Below are 22391 nucleotides of genomic sequence, written 5' to 3'. Positions count from 1 at the left end.
TGTACTGCATGCAATGTAAGATGCCAGTGTGCTGCCAGTGCCTGGAGGAGGGCAAGCACTCCAGCCATGAGGTCAAGGCTCTGGGGGCCATGTAGAAAAGGCAAATTCTGCCAAATTTCTGGCGTGGCCACCCAAAGTAGCTCAGCTGCTTTTGGTGCAGGCTAAGCCTAAAGGAATTGATCTTTTAAAAACATGAATTACCTCTAGGTTTATAACTCCCAGCTCCCGCCAACTGCCTCCCCCCCAACACACATACATGATCAGTTATTCATAACTACACCCAGATGAAACAGCACAGAAAAGGCACCATCTTCTGAATGTATAAGAGCCAATCACTGTTTACTATATGGAACCTCCCTACATGATGTTACAAGGCATTCTAGAGTCATTTGTGTTCATTTTGGGACACCAAGAGGATGCTGGGATTGTAGCCAGGAGAGCAACAGGCTTCAGGCGCACTTGTGTTTCTCCCAATGTCACTATTGGGTCTGAAAATTTTGTTGATCTCTCCTACTTTGAAATTGACAGCTCTGCACAGCTGGTGTTAAAGGGCTCATGTGGACTAGCCCTAAGGAGGAGGATACTAGGCCCAACCTCCAAAGTTTTCCTTGCGCCGAGTGCTTTCTGTGTGCTGCTGCGATTTTGTTGCAAAATGTTGTCACGGTTGTTGTGGCCTGGCTGGGCCCTGCCTGGTATGGTGTTGGGCTTTGGTTTAGCAATGGCTGCAGCTCAAATAGCAGAGAAACAGGAAAGGCCCTGGAGCCTGCTGCAGTAGAGCCATCGAGAGAAGTCAGGAATTACTGAGGAGGATAAAGGTGAATTGGGGGATCTGTGTGGCACTCACTGGGGCTGCATTCTTACTTACTCTAGGGATTCTTATATTACAACATTTTGTCAATTTCCCCATATTATGTGTTTGTTTGCATCCAGCTCTATTATTTACTGTATATAGCGCATGAAAAATGTTCTCTTCCACAGTCCAAGTGGCTTTTTCTGAAACTGACTTTGGAATGACTCCAGTGCTTGTGCTGTTAGCCTTATTATTATTGTTATCCTGTATATATTGCCAACATATTCCGCAGGTGCTTCAACACAGGAGGAAGTGAAAAGGGGCCTAGCTCCTCATCCGGCCTCTTGTACAAACTGCAGACCACTGATATTAAAAGTAAAAGATTCTGCTTTTTTGAACTTAATGCTTGACTTATAATATGGATTTTTGGACTGATTTACATATCAACGACAGGGTGGGTTGTTCCACAGTTAAATAGGGGTAGGTTAATTCATTGTTTATCACCTGATGAAGGGACATGCCCTGAAAAGTTGTGTTCTTTTGGCATAATAAAGTCATACAGGCTAATCCCCTTTGCTACAACCTTGTGTGCCAGAAAATTCATTGCTAAACAATATAGGAAATAGCCATACTAGTTACCAGATTGCAGGGATTCACCTAACCTCCGCAGATGTACATTAATTACCCAAAATTCCATATAACACTTAAATTAATAGAGCCTCAGGGCTGTGATAGTGTGCTCGTAGCCAGCTTTTTAACCTAGTGCTCTTTACCTTATTTAGTTTCCCACAACTATTGCAGTTTCTCAGTGTGAAACCTGTCAGCATCTACAAAGCTGCTACACTATAGCAAAAAAAATGCAACAATATGTCCTTTAGTTCAAAGTCCTCATCCCTTATACCAGTTCTTGTACTTCTCTGTGCTCTCTCCAGCTTGTTTATATCCTTCATAAGAACTGGAGGATAAAACTGCACTGCATACTCAAGGTGAGGACTTACCAAAGACCTACAGTTTAAAGAGGCAAAATTAAGTTTTCATCCCCCAAGTTAATGTCCTTTTTTTATTGCAAGACCGTACAATATTTTCTGTAGTAGTCACTAAATGGCACAGCTTGTTATCCACAAAATTCCCTAGATCCTTTTCAATTAAGGATACCCTAACACACTAATATTTAGGGGCCCATTTATAAACTCCAAGTGAGTTTCCTAATGGTGTTTTTTTTCTGCAAAAAGCTTTGCAATCTTCGGTTTGCCAAAACAAGCTTTTGTAACATAGAAAAACGTGGGCAACTTTTATTTATGAACCTATGAAGATTGCTGAGCTTTAGCAAAGTCTAAGTAGATCACATCCACTCCAGAGTCTAGGATCCTGCTCACTTCTTCTAAGGGTAAGGCCAAACTGGGCCTCACGAGGCGACTTTGGAAAATGTATCGTCGCGTGTGATTAGCGCCGGCGATTTTTCATTTTAGCCAGCGCAGAGTGAGGGAAGGCGTTTGGGATGAGTGGTCGCTGCAAAGACAAGGCGATTACAGGCGACTAAATCTCCCCAAAACGCCCAGTGTGGCCTTACCCTTAGAAGGCAATTCAATTAGTCTGGCAAGAATTTTTATGCATAAAACCAGATACACAGTATTGTGATTTTCGGTGTATTCAAGTATTTTTTTCCCTTATTACCCCTTCCAAAAGCTTTCCTACCACTGATGTCAAACATACAGGGCTATAGCTTTGAAGCTGAGAATGGGATCCCTTTTTGAATAGTGGCACCACATTAGCAATTAGTCTCTTGCACCAAGCCAGACCTCAAGGAATTCTGAAAAATGAAGTAAAGAGGTTTGGCAATGACAGAGCCAAATCTCCGCTTTTTCCCTGTTCTCATTAGCTATCTGACCTCCATCTGATAAGGGTCCCACCCCTTTTTGCTTAATTTGTTTTTACTTTTAACATATTTAAAAGATAATTTTGGATTTATTTCACTCCTCGCAGCAATACCCTTTTCCATCTGTATTTTGGCTTGCCTGTTTTTTGCATGTTCTATTGGCCTCTTTGTACCTGATACGTTTCTGCTGTCCCAGCTAATTTGAATGCATGTAGTCATGTAGCTGCTATTTTTATTCTGGACATATTAGTATCACTCCAAAATGTAGTTTTTGTACCCTTACTGTTAAGGTGACAATAACTACAAGGTTATTGGTCTCACACCTGAGTGGGATTAGGCACTATGAGAAGGATATCCATAAAGTCAGAAAGAAAAATATCCAAGAAATCTTCACAGCATGAATCCACATCCACTGAGAGAACTACTGAGAAGTCAGGTGATGAGAAGGAAGCCTTCAAAGCTGAAGCAACATGTGGAACAAAGGAGCAAGATATTTCTGGGGCACAGAAAGGTCAGAAGGATAAAGTTGAGGAATTTGATATCAAGGAAAAGTTTGAGACTGTGATAGATGCACTGGAACTCTTCAAAAATGATCCTTTGTTCTTTAAACTAGGTGGGTACACAAGACACAAAACAGAGGTTTTTATTTTACAAGGCTCTAGTATGTTGCAGATTTACACAACTGTACTGCAAAATACCTCAGATCAGATAACTTAATTGTACTCTCCAGATGCAGCTAATGCTCAGGCATAAGTTAAGGGGAGGCATGCCACCCAGTCGTAGGTGTAGTTTGCTCGATTCTGGAGCATTGAACACTAGGTGCTTTGTGCTCCAGTATGAAAAGGATGCACATACGCTCAATCCAGTGGGAAGGAGGGGGGTGCCGGATGATGCTGGCCTCCGGAGAAGTCTGCCTCTGCTAATGCTGACCTTTAATAAATCAAAATCATTTTCTCCTTTTCCTTGTCTTCCCAAATGTCATCATCCAGTATTACCCTTGCCATTTGTTATCTTCCGCTTCCCAAACACATTTTTTGTCTTCTTTCAGGGACACGATTCCTTTATTCCACACATGCCTGGACCTTGCAAAGTGCTGTAGTGGAGCGGGCATCTGGGCAAAAGTTCTTGGGAGTATATGAAGATGTTCAAGGACATGGGGATGAAGGACACGATAGCAGAGGAACAGGAATCTATTATTTATAACAGAGCAAGGTACAAACACAGTAAAGGAAGGATAATGTGCATGCATGATTTTTACACAGTGTGTAATTAATAATGAGAAAACCTAGTCCTGGAACTGAATTTCCTGTTTTAAATTGCGGTCTCTGCACTAGTGACGGCACCACCCCTGGACCCCCTATGGTGCCAAAAGGGTGAGTTCAGGTGAGGGAGGCAGCAGCAGGAGGCAGAGGGGTCAGGATCACCCCCTTACTCAACCTTCTTAAAATGGTTTTGGGTCTAATATTAATGAACAAAGAGGGGATCTAAAGAGCAATAAAAAAATTTTACTTAGCAATATCATTTTTTTTAGCAACTTTAAATCACATAGGCCTGTCCTTAAAAAAACATTAAAAAAAACATTCATGCACCCTAAAGCAAATTTTCACAATCAAAATCTTAACAAATCTCCTTTTGCTTTGTGCAGGTTCTTGTCATGGGTCCAGCTTCACCATAAATAGCAACTTCACTTTCAAATACAGCAAAAATGGCTACTGTGCTAAGGAGGGTTAAAGGCTTCAGAGGAGCCACACAACAACTGGGTGGATATTTTTCCTCAGGTCAAAAATGTCACACCTATCAAAACATCCAATTTGCCATTAATATCCACCCAGTGTCCTACTTGTCTCATCAGATTTTTTTTCTCCCTAACAGAGTTTGCTGAAACTTGGGATAGCCCTGTTAAGCAAAGGATTTGTTTTGGTATATTGGCCGAGTTTGCTTAGCTGTTGGTAAATAAATAAGGAACAGAAATCTAGATGTAAAACCATGCTCTATGTTGAGATGTCACTGTCTATGCTTATCTGCCACATATACAGAGACTAAGAATAACCAGATTAATTCTCCCAGATGTTTAATATCCCTGTGTTTATGCAGAAGGATGTGACAAGCTCAGTGATCTTTGCAAGGGTTTTTATTTTTTTTTTTTTTTAGAAAAGTGAACTGTTGTTTGTATGTTGTCTGGCAAAACAATGTGACAGATATATTAGGACCCAAATATGTTCTCCCCCCCAACCCAGTCGCTAGCAGTCACAAGTTGTTTAGACTGTTCACTTTCAGTATTGCACACATTTCTCATTTTCTGGTTTCTAAATAGAGAGACCTTACCCCCCCCCCTCCCCCAGCGAGAAATGGAAGATTCAGAAGTGCTGAATGTGCCAGATTTCTTACATAAATCCAGCTTTTTCAACGCACAGTAATAAGATATTCAAGAGTGATGTTTGTGTGAGATTCAAAATTGTGGAATGCAAAGGGAGATGGTTAAGAAACCACAGAATGACCAGAGAATTTGTGTCCTTGAGTGACCCCCTCCAAAAAAAATCACAGGCCTCTTGTTAATATGCATATTTCAAAACCAATGTACAAATTCCTATAAAAATATATTTTTAAGCGCAATTCAAGCCACAGGATATCATGATTTTTTTTAACCACTGCTAGGGCATAGAACTGCTGTTTGCAGTCTCATGATTATGTAGTCAACCCATACTTGCCTTCAAAGTTCCTCTGCCATAGTCTTTCCATTACTCCATGTGCAGTGCACTGCTCTCTAATCAAGGAATTCCAATGTGCATCAAGTACTCTGCACACTGGGACAAAACAGCCTGCATTTTGTATGACCCAGACTTAAGTAAGGGCCAATCAAAAGGATCCCAGCAGTTAGTTGCAAAGTTGTGCCTAAGTGCTCCTATCAACTCAGCATTCAAACAGTGTTCAGTAATATTAGCTTCCTTAGCAAAGTGTGTTCTTTTTATCTATGTACAGTGTTTCAGCCTGCCCACAACCTTTCTAATCTTCTCCAAATGATTACCTAAATGGAACTCAAGCTATTTTTTTGGACTTTTGCAGGTTCTACACATTTAATGAGAAGAAGCATCTCATAAATGCACCATATGTGGACAATTCATGCAAATGGGCAGGAGAAGGATTCCTTTCAACAACTGATGATCTTCTGACCTTTGGTAATGTTCTACTGTACAGCTATCAAGCTTCTACAACATATTCTCGTCTGCCAGGGTTTCTGAAAAGACACCCTGTCAATGGTGTTTAAACAAGTCCAAAATACGGAGATGTCCTGGGACAAAGATGGCAAGTATGCCATGGGCTGGGGAACAGTAGAAGAGAAGCAGGAATGTGGTAACTGCAAGCATCAAAAGCATTATGTGTCGCACACAGGAGGAGTAGCAGCAAGTAGTGCTATACTCATCCTGCCTGAAGAGGAAAATACCATTCATTTGACCAATGAGAGGACACCACCGCCAAATGGGATTGTGGTAGCAATAATATGCAGGGTGTTGGTCTCAACAGCACAGCACTTAAGATTGCACTAGAGTTTCAAAAAGACAATAAGTCTTGTTCATAAAAATATGTCTTTTGCCAGTCCTTCTGACCACTAAGGGTGCTTATTAATGTGCCTCCACTATGCTCTAAGTACAGTGGCAGACATTTTGGGTCATTTATCAACACTGGGCAAATTTGCTCACGGGCAGTAAGCCATAGCAAATAATCAGTGATTGGCTTTCTTCAGCCAGCTGCGGGTAGAACCATGAATGCAACTATTTGGTTGCCATGGGTTACTGCCCATAGGCAAATTTGCCCAGTGTTATTAAATGACCCCATTGACTTTAAAAACCAGCAAACATTAAGCCACTCCATTCATTCATTTTAATACAATTGTAATCTTTTAGAATTCTGTAACTGAAAATGAAGGCAAGGCCACCATTATAGATAACGTTTTTATAGGTGAATTCGAATTTTATTACGTTCAAAAATATGTAGATGTTTCCATGCCTTTGCAAAATTTTAAATATTTAACCATATGAACCCATTTCAGCTGGGAGAATATGAACTTATCTTGAATGTCTTTCTATATTTTATGGTTGCCTTCAGCTTTCTGGTTTGCATAAAAGGCAGTGGCTTGTAGTTGGCTTCTCAAATTGGTTTGTCCTAAAAAGAAGGGCGTTATGGTAAAATAATCCACTTGATGATGTTTTATGGAAAGCTGCATATACGATGCCAAATATTTTCATACAGGAATTACTTGCTTAAATTTTAACTGTTCCCTTTTTAGTCATTCATTTAATTAATATTAAATGAGTGGTAGTGTGTTCTATGCTTCTCAAATTAAAATGGCAAAGTTTACAGCCTGCTATATTGGGTGTAGAGCACATAGGAGTGAGCTAGGGATGAGCAACATTTGAAATGTGCCTTACACATGGCCTCTGATTACTCCTCTAGTGCAGGCAACTAATCTCCTATGAATGCTTTCCCACTGATAATAATGTAAATCACTGGTGGGAACACATACGGGTCACTGAAGTTGGGCAAAGTTTCCTTGCAAGCCAACCTGAGAAAGCTGAAGCGACTTGTATGTTTTCCCACTGGCAATTTACATTATTTCTGGTGGGGAAGAGTTCAAAGGAGATTAGTCCCCTGTGCTAGAGGAGGTAAAGTGTGGGGCAAGTGGAGTGGGTTAATGTTAAAGGGATACTGTCATGGGAAAAAAAAATTTTTTCAAAATGAATCAGTTAATAGTGCTGCTCCAGCAGAATTCTGCTCTGAAATCCATTTCTCAAAAGAGCAAACAGATTTTTTTTATATTCAATTTTAAGATCTGACATGGGGCTAGACATTTTGTCAATTTCCCAGCTGCCCCAAGTCATGTGACTTGTGCGCTGATAAATTTCAATCACTCTTTACTGCTGTACTGCAAGTTGGAGTGATATCACCCCCTCCCTTTTCCCCCCCAGCAGCCAAACAAAAGAACAATGGGAAGGTAACCAGATAACAGCTCCCTAACACAAGATAACAGCTGCCTCGTAGATCTAAGAACAACACTCAATAGTAAAAACCCATGTCCCACTGAGACACATTCAGTTACATTGAGAAGGAAAAACAGCAGCCTGCCAGAAAGTATTTCTCTCCTGAAGTGCAGGCACAAGTCACATGACATGGGGCAGCTGGGTAATTGACAAAATGTCTAGCCCCATGTCAGATTTCAAAATTGAAAATAAAAAAAATCTGTTTGCTCTTTTGAGAAATGGATTTCAGTGCAGAATTCTGCTGGTGCAGCACTATTAACTGATCCATTTTGAAAAAATTTTTTTTCCCATGACAGTATCCCTTTAAGTACAGGGCTAACTAGCAGTGATGCTTTGCATCTATAATGTTGTACGTTGCGTCTCATTAATTAAGCTACTTGTTATTTCTTATGAAAAAAGCAACGTTTCTCACAACAGTTTCATGTTAGTGATGGAAATTTAAGGGCTTTGATCTATATAAAGTCTGGCACATTTGGCGTCGCAGGTGGGCAAGTTCTTCTGATGCCCCACCAAACACAAAGTCTAAGTAGAAGCTTTCAATGGAAAATATAGCAAATGTGTCACATAGGTATATACAAACGGTTTATGAAACTGGTCAATTCTTTTGTATGCAATTTAACTAGTGAAAGAGGGAGCACCTATGCCAAGCAGACAAGTCTGAAATCCAGCTAGGACAGATGTGCATACACATACATGCATACAAAACAGTACTATTTATACATGACCAGTGCACATGTTATTTTACAAAACTTTGTTGATTGATGACAGTATGAAGCCCAAAAACATTTGCCTTAATTAGTCCCTTTGCCTGCAGAGCTTATTTCCTTCTTCTTAATAAAAACATGGACATAGCCTTCATATAGATATACACAAGAATGGCCCATACAATGCTGTACTGTGAATTTATCAGCTGTGCCATGCCAAGTTTCAAGGGTGCCCAAAGCAAGCACTCAACCCTTCTATCTCCATGACCCCTGTTCACCAATCATCACTCCATACCCACTTGTCAATGTCTGTGCAAAAACTTCCATTACTCCTTCAGCAGCTGCCAGAGTTATAGAAAGGATCAAACTGAACTAGGGGTATGTAGACAGAAGATGTTATTGCCTACTGCCCCTCCACCCAGACACATGCCTCTTCTGCCTACCCCCTAGTTCCAGCCTGATGCTCGGCAGCATTGACAACATTGCATATTGCTGCAATGTTGTCAATGCTGTAAAAATGTTACAAACACAAAATGTTGCCTAATGAAAGAGAATATTTGACAAAGAGCACAGCTCGAAACATGTTGTGTTAAAATAAAAAACACAGTTTTTGCAGCAACCCACTGCGTCCGACTGAATTCATCACTCCTTTTCCTGAAAGAGAATATCTACTTGGCTTGGATAAAGCCAAAAAGTTACTTAAAGGAGAAGTAAAGCTTGGCTTGGATAAAGCCAAAAGGTGACTTGAAGTAAAGCTTAACTAAAAAAAAAGGCTTGAAATGTTGTACATTATGTATTGGGCATCTGTACCAGCCCAAGGCAATCACAACCCTTTAGGAGGGAAGATCTGTGTCTCCAAAGATGCCCCAGTAGCTCCCCATCTTCTTTTCTGCTGATTCACTGCACATGCTCTGTGCTGCAGTCAGTTACTGAGCTTAGGCACTAACTCACAATATATAGTACACATAATATAAATGTCACAATATAAGGTTGATTAGTAATTAAGAAGTGGAGGAAGTGACTAGGGAAGATGACTAAACACATCAAATTGTCCACACTGTCTGGATGGTAAACTATTTTAAAACTACATTATGAAGTAGGGAGGACATTACTTATCAAGTTAGAAAATATAATAGACTGTTGTCCTGTCCTGATAAAAACTGTTCCGAAGATGATCTTCACCTTGTCTATCAACAATTTTGATAGGTGACACTTTGCATGGTCCAGACACAATGCACTGAGGCCAAGTTATCAACACTGGCACAATTTGCACCTGGGCAGTAACAGAACAGAAACCAATCAAATTGTTGCTTTCATTGAAGAAAAAAAAAAAAAAAAACTAGTTGCCATCGGTTACTGCAGAGTTCCAAATTTGCCCAGCATTGATAAACGAGCCCCACTGAGCTTGTTTTATGTAGCCCACAAATAGCCTATAAATCTGGAGAACGATATATATCCAAAATGAAAAAAATGCTGCTTTCAAGGCAAAACCAGTAACAGCAACCCTAAACATTGTGGATTTTATATTCTGTTCTATAGGTTCATTATTGTGTCATATTAAAGTCCCTAGGCTGCACAAAACTACATCACCAAATACATGACACATATTAGATGACACTAACATTAATAAAAGTATAGAGTTCTCTAAAAACATATATCAAATAGGTGCGTTCTATTGCTGTAAGCAGTTGCTTGGTGACAAATTCATAGCGGCCGCCAAAGGTGAATGAAAAAGCGTTGTAAAAGTAATTGCATTATTGCAAACTTTCAGAACATACTGTTGCCAAGCAAAACTAGAATGTTTTGAAAGCATGCTATGGTTATCACCTTTGCTACCAAATAAAGGTATCACCTTTCCGTCACTTTTGTTATTTTTTCATTTCAATTGTGTTACACTGTAATGGTCTTACTGGCTAGCATGGTACCAAAGATATCACCTTAAAAAATTGGATGCATGTTAGGGAAATTAATGTCCCCAACATACAAACAATTAAATGATTTCTTTATAACTCAAAGCAAAGAAAAAGTAACAAAATGACTACTCAGACAGGTAGCTCAATTGCATATTTAACTTTATTTAGGAAACTGCTTCCACATAATTAAACTCCAGCAGCAAAATTGTTCCCTGAATTAGAAGAGCCAACTGCATGTACCATTGTAAGTACGGCGCTCTGAAATCTGGTATAAGGCAAATCATTCTGAGAAGCAGAGAATATATTCTATAATCCGCATCATGTCAAGCAAGGAACTAGCACCGGCTAATGCTGCTTCCGTCTGAAGGAACATCCTGTATATACAGAAAAACAAAAATATTTTTGTATACAGTTACTAAAATAAAGATACAGCTTTGCAAAATTATACAGTGGCCTTAAAACATATATTGTAGCTATTTCTGCTGATTAAAATGAGGGTCTGCTGTTTCTGGCTCTATTAAAAGTAATCAGAGCTGAAAGTAGTTATGATAGTTTGTCACTTGCAGCTTCATTTCTCACCTATTACAGCAACTTTTTTTCCCATTGCGTGAAAAGAGAACAGTGCTGGAGTTCTAAATTGTTTAGCTTTATTTTCATTAGAACATGTCAACATTTATGATTTATATAAGACCCTAAGTCCAAAGGCATACTGGGCTAATTCTCAGTCTGGGAACAAACGCAGGCAGAGTATCGGCCCCTATGCACCAATCAATACCCATATGTACCCAGGTCAACGCAGTGGTTTAAGGTGCAGACACAGAATCCTGGCTTAAGCGTAGGGGCAGATTCTCGCCTTGTGTTTATCTGATAATTAGCCCAGTTTGCCCTTGGCCTAACTTTCAATTTAAGAGGCCAGCTGCCCTGGCCACCTAGGCAACAAGGTCATTCTGAATCACCATCTCCATAGCTTATCTATATCATATATGATCACTTAAGCTGTAAGCTGTATGTGGCAGGGATCTCCCTCTTAAATACAAAGTACAGTTACATTAAAGATTATTATTGTAATGACCCATTTGTTCTATTAATTTACTTTTCTGCTGTACAACACTGCATACATAAGCAGTGTTATTTAAATAATAATAATATAAATATATACAAAATGGAGTGGAGTCTAGTCCCAGTCTGTGACTTAGTCCACAGGTTGGGGCACAAATCGTTAAATTGTAATGTAGGGAGGCCTCAGTAAGAAATAACAGCAACTAATGTATACATTTTCAAAAGTTTAGAGAGTCCAGGTCACTGAGCTGCTAATGTGATACAGAATCTGGGAAAAGAAAACTACATTTTAAAATGCAATTTGTGAAAACAAACTATTCCTTTGAGTTAACTTTTAGTATGATGTAAAGGGATATTCTAAAACAATTTGCAATTTTTTTATCATTTGTGGTTTTTGAATTATTTAGCTTTTTATTCAGCGGCTCTCCAGTTTGCAATTTCAGCAATCTGGTTGCTAAGGTCCAAATTACCTTAGCAACCACACACAGATTTGAATAAGACTGGAATATAAATAGGAGAAGCCTGAATAGAAAGATGAGTAAGGCTATGAATTTTGTTATTGGTGCTTTTTATTAATCAGTGACCCCCAATTAAAAGCTGAAAAGAGTCAGAAGAAGGCAAATACAAAAACTATAACAAATAAATAATGAAGACCAATTGAGAAGTTGCTTAGAATTAGTCAGTCATTCTATAACATCCTAAAAGTTAACTTAACCGGTGAACTAACCCTTTAATGATATATGAAGTGTATATTGTAAAAATTAAATACATATATATATATATATATGTGAACACAATTTAAAAGAGCAACTATTTGGAAACTGGTTTGCTAGAAAAAGTTCAAGATAAAGAAATACCTTCTGTGAGCCTGGCTTTGCCACCTGTGGGTTGGCAAAGAACCGTAGAGCAGCCTACACAGAGAACAACAGTCTGAGCATGACTAAAAACCGTGGTAATCTTGTAGCAGCCTGCAATGGACAATTGCATGTATCGATGAAGTTCTTAGACTTACAAACATAGCAAATACAAGATAAACATATTTGGCGAGATAACAGCAAAAATATCTTTACATAAAGCCTCTATGCACTAGAGAGGGATTGGTTAGTGGAGATGGCTAAAAATTGAGCAAGCAATATTGCAACAGTAAAGCAAAGAGCTGAATAGGAAACGTTATTTGTAAAGTAGTTGCAAATGTAATTTTTTGGATGTCAAACCATGTCTAGAAAAAAAAAAAAAAGATGAAATTGTTAAGGGTATAAAGTATTTAAACTAAAAAAAAAGAGAATGGGAGGTCATGCCCTGAAGCCCTGAGCATTTCTATGGGAAGCAAAGTATAAATGACAGGAGGATAGAGTGCAGTGATGTTGATTCTCAGCTCTAACACATGCAACAGAGGCTACAACAAACAAACATGCTGAGAAAATCAAAGTGGAAAACACGTTAGCAAATTTGACTATTAGATTAGCCTTTTATTTTTAGGCCTGTAGCTATTTTTTCATGTTTGCACAAATATGAGAATGTACTCTACTGTGACACTAGTACATACTGTAGTAGGAGTACAGCAAAGCTTCCATACCTGGGCATTTAACATCCATGAAGTAAGAATTTGGGCTCTGGACCAGCCTTTTTTTCTTATGTCTCCTCTTCTCCTCCTCAGAGGGTGGCAACAGTAAATCTTTGGCCAACTGAGAACAAGAAAAAAACATTTAACGTCTCATGCCCAAGTATATTGGGTTAGATATTATTCAAGCAATATTATTAAAGAGCAATCATAAATGAGTCATGCACAGAGTTAACACTGTCATCTAATCTTGTATATTACGCATGGTTTTAGATGAAAAATTGGGTTGTTCCCCTTTCAAACACTTTTTCAGTTGAGTTGTTTTCAGATTGTTCTTCAGAAATAAAGGCTTTTTGTCAATTACTTTCCTTTTTTTTTTTTTTTTAAAGTTTTTCCCTAAATATAAGCAAGTTTAATTTCCCTGTCTCTGGTGTTTGAGTCTGACAGCTCAGTAATTCAGGTGCAGATTCTGAACTGTTACAATTTTGCAACATTTAGTCGATACATTTCTCAGCAGCATCTCTGGCGTATTAGCAACTATTGTATCAACTCTAACAGCTGGCTTTAATGAAATTCAGGGATTCTGCTCAAAAGTTAAGAAATGTATCAACTAAATGTATCAATTTAGAACAGTTTACAGGGTTGGCGACCCTCCCAGAGATGCTTTAGTTTATAAGGTGAAAAATTACACTTTACACAAAAAAAACCCCAGAAAACAGACAAAAAAAAATAGAAAGAAACTGGAAAAAGTCTTTATTTCTGGTAAATTATCTGAAAAAAAAGAGTTGGAAGGTGAACAACCCCTTTAAATTAGGTAACTTCATGAACCTACGTAGTGACCAGCAGCTTTCTTTGCCTATGCTTCAAAAAAATTTGTCTGTCATCCAGACATAAAAAGCTGTATAATAATAAAAAAAAAAAGTATTTTTCAAATTAAACATGAAATCCAAATTCTTTTTTTCCTATTAAAGCATTAATAGCTGTTGTAAACACATTTAGGGAGTTATTTATCAAGGTCCGAATTTATCTCAATATCGGCTGCTACAAACTCTGATCTAACCCGCTTGGGTTTTTAATGCTTATTTATTATTACATTTTCCCGAAAGCTCTGAAACCATTGTGAAATAGCCCGAAACCCCCAACACAACCAAAAATCAATGGGACTGTTCCCATTGACTTTTATGCAACCTCAACAGGTTTGAGATGCCGTGTTTTTACATTTGGGCTTTTTAGCCCTCGGGGTTTAATAATTTCCGAAAAATTCGTGATTTTATTTTATTTTTTTTTAAAAAAAGTCAGATTTTATATATAAAAAAAAAAATATCACGAATTTTTCAGATTTTGGGGAATTTTGGGTATTCAGAGCTTAGTAAATAACCCCCTAAGGGTAAGGCCACACGAGGAGATTCAGGGAGATTAGTCGCCTGGCGACTAATTGTCTCGTCTTTTGCGCGACTATCTCCCCGAACTGCCTCAGCATTTTTCCCCATAGGCTGCAACGCAAAGTCGCCTGCGCTAATGCACACGCGGCGATGCGTTTTCTATAATCGCCCGAAGTTGCCTCACTGAGGCATTAGCACAGGCGACTTTGCGTTGCAGCCTATGGGAAAAAACACTGAGGCAGTTCGGGGAGATAGTCTCGCAAAAGACGAGGCGATTAGTCGCCAGGCGACAAAATCTCCCGAATCTCCTCGTGTGGACTAGCCCTTAATCTCAGCAGCTGTCAATCAAATATTGTCTGCCCCTCCATGTGCAGTGTTCACAAACTGCTAAACATGTTTTAAATCAGAAACACTTGCAAAATCTTGCCATATTCAACTGCGCAACATTGCTCGAATACGACCATATCTCAGTTCAGAATCAATTAAAACACTGATTCAGTCTCTCATCATCTCCCGCCTTATTTACTGCAATTTACTCCTCACAGGTATTCCAACAAATCACCTTTCACAACTCCAATCTGTTCTAAACGCGGCCGCTAGACTCATCTAGCTCGCCGCTCAACATCAGCTGCTCCCATATGTATGTCCCTTCACTGGCTCCCAATCTCTTCTAGAATCAAATTCAAATTACTTACACTCACATTCAAGGCCCTAAATAATGAAACCCCTCCCTATATTTCATCTCTGATCTCCAAATACACTCCTTCACGAAACCTTCGCTCTGCTTCTGATCTTCGCCTCACTTCTCCTCTCATCACTTCTGCCCATTCTCGTCTACAAGACTTCTCTCAGGCTTCTGCTTTTCTCTGGAACTCTCTGCCACAAGCTGTCAGACTTTCTCCTTCTTTCCAAACTTTCAAGCGCTCCTTAAAGACCCACCTGTTTAAAGAGGCTTATTCGATGTACCTTAATCATTGCTGTATCAAAAATGACAAAGTGTTTATATAAGCCTAATGTCTCTATTGTACCTAACCTTTAGTTTGTAAACTCTAATCTCTAGGTCCTTCTAACCCTATTGATGCCCCCTCAAGTCTCTGATTTGTTACTGCCTGGTAACCAGGGTGAGCAGTCAGTTTAAACCTAGAAAGCTGAAAAGCAGGAAGTAGTGTTCTGGCTATTATGTTAGACATCCATTCACTCTAGAATTTATAGATTACATTTTTTGCCAACTATATTAGAAACATTTTTTATTTTGCACAGCCTATCTATTTATTTTTACACTGAACAATTCCTTTAATAGTAAATAACAAAAGACCAGATACTACTTTTATTATTAAATACAAGTACAGATAACTTAACCCATGATATCTTACTAATGGCAAATCAAAAAGTTCCTTCAATTTAAATTTGCTTTCATCATGCACAATTTTGAGTCCAAAACCAATTAAGTATAAAGACGGTTAAATGCAATGAACATTCTCCAACTATATCTTAATTAACAGTAACAATTTAATGTATTTCACTTGTTGGTAAACAGGTTCACCAAGAAAAGAAAATATCCTTTGTAAGTATACAGAGAGAGTTTTTTTTTTTTTTTTTTTAAAACACGTTTAGCGGCTCAAACAGGCATTACATTGCAGTTTGACTCGAGAGGTTGCAGCAGATCTGAATCCTGCGCTACCACTACATACCAAAAAATGTCTTTTATATACCAAGTTAACTATAGAAGTAAAGTAAACAAAAATGAATTTTATGAGAAAATCTTGGATCCCTCAACCCATGGCTTAACCCAAATTTATGTGCTATTGGTCAGATGAAGATTCTGATTCTGGAAGAAGGCAGAACAATTTCCTGGTTCATTTAGAGAGAGAGGAAACCATCTTTTGTTTGAAAGAAGGAAAGGTACTTAGCACTACATTCCCTGATGGAAATACTGATAAAGCTGTAGAACAAAAATAAGTTATATCCACCAGAAATAACATATCTTAGGCTAGAGAAACTGGAGGTTTGGCTCTTTGAGGAAGAGTACTGCAACACACTCCTCTGTAGAAGACATGCATTAACCCCCAGCTACACACTCATGACAAACCTATTGTAAACAGATTTTTTTTAAACAATTATTATAATTGGCAGCAATGTTTTCTTGCATGAAAAAGTATAAGCTTATAATATGCTTATGTGCTATAAATATCACAGTCTGAATTCCAAATCAAGCAATGAATTTGCTCCATTTGGTAAAATAGGACTCCCTTCAATGTAAACCCACTAAAAAGGGCTTGCTCTGGAAATGTGTTCTATTTCATTCTAGCTGCACTTTTTGGTACTAAAAAAAATTCAAAGTAGAACAGATTCATTACAGGAGGAGGAGACTATATCACAGGAAAATGAAAGGACACATTTTACACTCTTTAGTGCTGTGCCATTAGGGTTTCCAGCTTTTCTAGAAAATAACTGGCCTTACTATATTTTTCCTTTTCTTCCCTATTAATAATATTGAGAGAGAGAACTACACGGCTCCCCATCCACAGATAGGACAGTAGCTGGGGAGGGGGTTTTTTTTACTATAGAGGAAGCAGACCCTGATGTCTGACATTTATGACAGTTGCATCAAGCATCATTTACTGACCAGGTGCTAGGTGAAGAGGACAAAACGTGTTTTTTTTTTGTCCAGTAGAAGCCAAAGCTTTAATGCCAGGAGTATCTTTGTTTTAGCCTGGCACTTAAATGTCCATGCACTGATGTAGCTTCATTGAATCCTTCACCTTTAAGTATGTTATAGAATAGCCAATTCTAAGGAACTTTTCAATTAGTCATAGTTATTTATTTGAGATTTTTTAAAGCATTTGCATTCTTCTTCTGACTCTTTGCAGCTTTGAAATGGGGGTCACTGACCCCATCTAAAAAACAAGTGCTCTGTTAGTCTACAAATTTGTTATTGCTACGTTTTATTACTCACCTTTTTATTCGGGCCCTCTCCTATTCATATTCCAGCCTCTTATTCAAATCAGTGCATGATTGCTAGGGTAATTTGGAATTTCCTGAATTGCAAACTTAAAGGCTGCTGAATAAAAAGCTAAACTAACTTGAAAACCTCAGATCACCTTCATCAAAAATGAAAAACAATTGCAAATTGTCTCAGAATATCACTCTCTACATCATAATAAAAAGGTAACTTGAAGGTGAACAGCCCCTTTAAATGAATGCTATACCCTTTAAGTTTAAAAAATTGTAATTACAACAGAGGAAAACATACATAGGTCATGGAACATCTCTGTACTGCTGAGAAAACCTAGGGTGTGGTATCTGGTAGAGAAAGGTACACAGGTCATTTTACACGTGGCTGTGCATACTAATCAGCTCTGACTCGTTCCCTCCCTGCAGGCACAAGAACTACAAAAACAAAAACAGCTAAAAATACGAATTCCCCTTCTGTGAAAGAACACATTCACAATCTAGCTATAACAACCCCATGCCATGACGGAGCATGATTTAAAATTTAAATAGAGAGCAATTTGTTGCTCTTCTATTTGGGGTCCAAATCTTTTTCTTATTTACAATTGAGATCCATTTTCCGACAAACCCATTATTCAGAAAGCTCTAAATTACTGGAAGACCCATCTCCCACAGACACTATAATTTGAAGTTTTAAAAATGATTTCCATCTCTGTAATAACAAAACAGAACCTTGTAGTTCATTGTAACCGAGCTGTATTTATCAATATTGGTAGCAAAACGATCCTATTGGGGTTATTTTTTTTTTTTTTAACAGACTTAGTGTGGTGATCAAAGTTACAGAGAGATCCCATATCTGGAAAACCTCAGGTCCTGGATAACAGGTCCCACACTTGTACATGATCCCTGCTAGCAGCTACATAATGCTGTTAAAGCAGGAAACCTGATGGTTTTAGGAAGTTAATTTTACATCTGGCAAGTTGGCTGCAGCAATAATATACAGACACCCAGGAATGGACAGTGCATCTTGTTAGCCTTTAACCATATCTGAGCATTGTATTTCTCCCCTAACCTGATAATTACATCACACTCCAAGTACACAGAAAATTCAATTGAAATGCCTAGTTTGCATTTGCAAAAAATAATAAAACACAAAGATCCCAGCGTGCAGATCGGCAGTTACTCGACAGAGCCTATGTACTACTCATTGCCTACACACACATACATACACACAAACACTAAGGGGGTTATTTATCATGGTCCGAACTTTATCTCAATATCAGCTGCTACAAACTCCGATCTAACCTGCTCGGGTTTTTAACATTTATTTATTATTACAAGGAAAGTTGAGTTGCTTTAGATTTAATTTGACTAGATACTATAGCTCACAACCTGGATGAATGAAAATCTTCATAGACACTAACTTCTCTGATTTCATTCAAAAGCTAAATGGCTAATATATATATATATATATACACACACACACACACACACACACACACACACACACACACACACACACACACACATACACACAAACACTAAGGGGGTTATTTATCAAGGTCCGAACTTTATCTCAATATCAGCTGCTACAAACTCCGATCTAACCTGCTCGGGTTTTTAACGTTTATTTATTATTAAATTTTTCTGAAAATTTGCTTTGCGGGAAAAGCTCAGATTTTCATGATTTTTTCGTGAATTTTCACTGAAATCTCAGAATTTTTCACCCGAAAGCTCCGAAATTGTCCGAAACCCCCAACACAACCAAAAATCAATGGGACTGTTCCCATTGACTTGTATGCAACCTCGACAGGTTTAAGATGCTGTGTGTTTATATTCGGCCTTCTCAGCCCTCGGGGTTTAATAAATTCCAAAAAATTCTTGAATTTTTTGGATTTCAGAGCTTAGTAAATAACCCCCACAGTGTTTTGGAAAGGCTGCATTAATCAGGGCTCTACTGCAATTTAACTACTGCGCAGTATTTCGCACTAACTAAACACATTCACACTAATACATGCAATATAACCATGCCACTAGCGAACACTTCCAAACAGCTCTTATTGCAAAACACGACTCCCATCTGCTGTCACGCAGTCCATAATACCAGACAGAAAGCGCCTTCTTCTCAATCCCAACCGTACGGAAACCCTCCCTGTACTCCGTAGCGAGACATGCCCTCCTGTTCTCAGAAAACCTTTAGCTTCATAGTCTCCTTCTTTTTTCCTAAAACGGCTTATTCGCCTAACTTGTGACGCGCTGTCACTTACAGGCATGTCTGTCACGCGTGGCCATCAACAACACAACAATCACTTCCGTTTCCGCAGAACTGCACTGGTTATTTATGTGCGGAGATCGGCTGCGGCCATATTTATTGTGGGCAAATCTACAATATGGAGCTTTAGCAACACTCTGAGGCGTTAAACGTCAATATTGAAATTACACTGTCATTTTATTTTATATGTAAAAAACACAACCAGATTGTCTCTTGAAATAAGATGCTTAACAATGACAGGCACATACCTCATACAAAAATAATAATTATTTAAATTTAAATTGCCTTTTACTATGATGTATACTAGAGAGTGATAGTAAATTGCAATTGATTTTTATTATTCGTGGTTTTTGAGTTATGTAGCTCTTAGGGTTGCCACCTTAAATACTGGCAAGGTGTAGGTACGGTTGCCACCTTTTCTGGAAAAAAATACCGGAATTACTATATATTTCTCTTTTTTCCCTATTAATAACATTGGGATCAACCATCATTTTTACTGGCCAAGCCGGTAAAATACCAACCAGGTGGCAACCCTAGGTGTAGGTAGTGTTGCCACCCAGCCGGTATTTTACCGGCCTAGCCGGTAAAACACCAGCCAAGGCCGATATTACAAATTTACCGGCAATGTAGCTGCCGGTAAATTTGTAATACACCTAAAAAAAGCCTGCGGCCTGCCCCCAGCCTGCTCCAAACTTACCTTTTTTCCTGGGCTTCTTGCCAAATTCACATGTTTGGCTCCGCCCCCTTTGACAACACAACCCAGCCAATATCGCGTTACGGCCCGCCCCTTCATCATCATGGCCCCGCCCTTTTAATTCCGCCCCTTCCACCTGCCGGTAAAGATTATTTTAAAAGGTGGCAACCCTAGGTGTAGGGTTGCCACCTGGCCAGCCCTTGCATGCACTGGCACTGTATTTTATTTAGGGATGCACCAAATCCACTATATTGGATTCAGCCAAACCCCCGAATCCATTGCAAAAGATTTGGCCGAATACCGAATCAAAACCTAATTTGCATATGCAAAGTAAGGGTGGGAAGGTGAAAACATTTTTTAATTCCTTGTGTTGTGACAAAAAGTCATGTGTTTTCGCTCCCCACCCCTAATTTGCATATGCAGAATCCTGAACCGAATCCTGGATTCGGTGCATCCCTAATTTTATTTGGTGTCCCTGTGACCACTACCCTTTGACTGCTAAGACCACTTACAAAGAAAGAATGAACAATCATAAACATGCTATGCGCTCTCTCTTGAATACGGTGAACACAGATTTACCTATACCGAAACATGGTTGCTAAACATTCCTTATGACAGTTTAGGCATATGACCACTGATCATATTCCTGCATAGAAAGGGCAGTGACTGTAATATACAATTGCAATAACTTAGCAACTTTCTACACAAGCTAACTTTCTGTGTGGATGACTGGATAGTACTGCCATCAGCCGGTGCTAACACCCCCCGTGCTAACACCCATAGTGTCAAATGGCACTAAAATTACATTCTTAAAAGTAGGCAAGGGTACCCTTTCAATGATATGTTTTTCCTATATTCTTTTAGCTTTGTGCAAGTGAGACATCTGCTTTTATTCTCAGCCTCTCCCGTAAACTCATCTGCTTCACAATATTCTCTGCAGTTTTGAGAAGTCAGTGTTTATAATGCAAGCAATATCTTAGGCATTTTTTTACTTGTTTACTGCCTATTGATTAGTCATCTTTGATGTTAGTTACAGTACAAGTTTTCAATACTGCTAACCCTAAAGGGTTGTTGGGAAATGGTGCTTACTAGTAACATGATTTCCTTTCAATCTGTGGAATCAGGTATGTTGCTGTAAAATAAAAAACTTTTTTTGCAGCTCAGATAGTGCACCTTTTCTAAATAAGCTTAGTTAAATGAACTCATATATTTTTTCTGTTAAATCTTGTCTTTAATTTATTTGTAAAGGTCCTTTGTAGTTTGTAGTTTATCTAGCCTCTTTTCTATGTAATGATAGAGAAAAGTAGCCACTGGGACTGCAGCCCTTGGGTACCTGCCTCCTCCCACTTGGTGATATCCCTAGGGATCAGACAGTAATTCATATAACTAATTAATCCATTTTACATTATACTTGCAGTATCAATAAAGATAACTAGTTCAAATATAGATATATATTTTAAAGCGTGTATAATATTTTTGACTAATTTTGATTTTCATAAAAAATAGGTCATACACATGCAGCTAGAGAATATGGTTCAGCATAGGAACTAATATTAATAAGTTAAAGGACAAGGGAAAAATGTTTTTTAAGGCCCTTCCCAGTGACTGTGGTACTTTTGTTGCCAACACCCCTCTTTTCAATGTAATGTACATTATCCCACACTTCCTATAGAAACTGATAAGTACCACATCAAGGGATCTATCCAACCCAGCTAACAAATGACCTATTATCAACTAAAGTCAAAAAATCGCTTCTCATTACTTATACTCCTAGATCTCTCACCAGCTGTTGATTACCCTTTCCTCCACCAGTCCCTTCATTCTCTTGGGTTTTGTGACACTGCCCTGTCCTGGTTTTTCGCTTACCTCTCCAATTGCTCTTTCACTGTCTCCTACCACAGAGTATCACATTTTTCCTTACCTCTCTCTGTTGGGGTTCCTCAAGGCTCGGTCCTTACTATTTTCTCTGTATATTTCCTGCCTTGGCAAATTAATCAATTCATATTGTTTCCATTGCCATCTATATACTGGTGGCTCTGCAAGGGCTGCACCCCTTCTCTGGAATTCCCTACTATGTTTTATCTGACTTTCTCCTAAACTCTCCATATTTAAACAATCTCTTAAAACTCATTTCTTAGATAGCTGTGGTGTA

At 38.6% G+C, this 22391-nt stretch overlaps 1 protein-coding gene and 1 pseudogene across 3 annotated transcripts; one reads left to right on the top strand and one right to left on the bottom strand.

Annotated features, from left to right (window-relative positions):
* The first annotated feature begins 2340 nt into the window (after window positions 1–2340).
* Window positions 2341–7381, top strand: LOC108711289 (annotated as a pseudogene).
* A 3080-nt stretch (window positions 7382–10461) lies between these two features.
* rps27l.L (ribosomal protein S27-like L homeolog) lies at window positions 10462–20359 on the bottom strand. 3 transcript variants are annotated; one of them, XM_018252878.1, is made up of 4 exons: window positions 20243–20359; window positions 12955–13063; window positions 12236–12346; window positions 10462–10693 (listed from the first exon to the last, which is right to left on the bottom strand). In XM_018252878.1, the coding sequence occupies exons 1-4, from the start codon at window positions 20342–20344 to the stop codon at window positions 10665–10667; spliced, it is 351 nt and encodes a 116-aa protein (XP_018108367.1). In that variant the 5' UTR covers window positions 20345–20359; the 3' UTR covers window positions 10462–10664. The 3 variants fall into 3 exon arrangements, with proteins under 3 accessions (XP_018108367.1, XP_018108369.1, XP_041442597.1); XM_018252880.2 differs by lacking the exon at window positions 20243–20359 and adding an exon at window positions 19541–19667; XM_041586663.1 differs by lacking the exon at window positions 20243–20359 and adding an exon at window positions 19378–19518.
* Window positions 20360–22391: the final 2032 nt, after the last annotated feature.

The sequence above is a fragment of the Xenopus laevis genome, chromosome 3L, assembly GCF_017654675.1.
Source record: "Xenopus laevis strain J_2021 chromosome 3L, Xenopus_laevis_v10.1, whole genome shotgun sequence".
In the NCBI taxonomy this organism is placed as follows: domain Eukaryota; kingdom Metazoa; phylum Chordata; class Amphibia; order Anura; family Pipidae; genus Xenopus; species Xenopus laevis.
The sequence above is the reverse complement of the archived record's forward strand: the minus strand, read 5'-3'. Positions and strand labels throughout refer to the sequence as shown.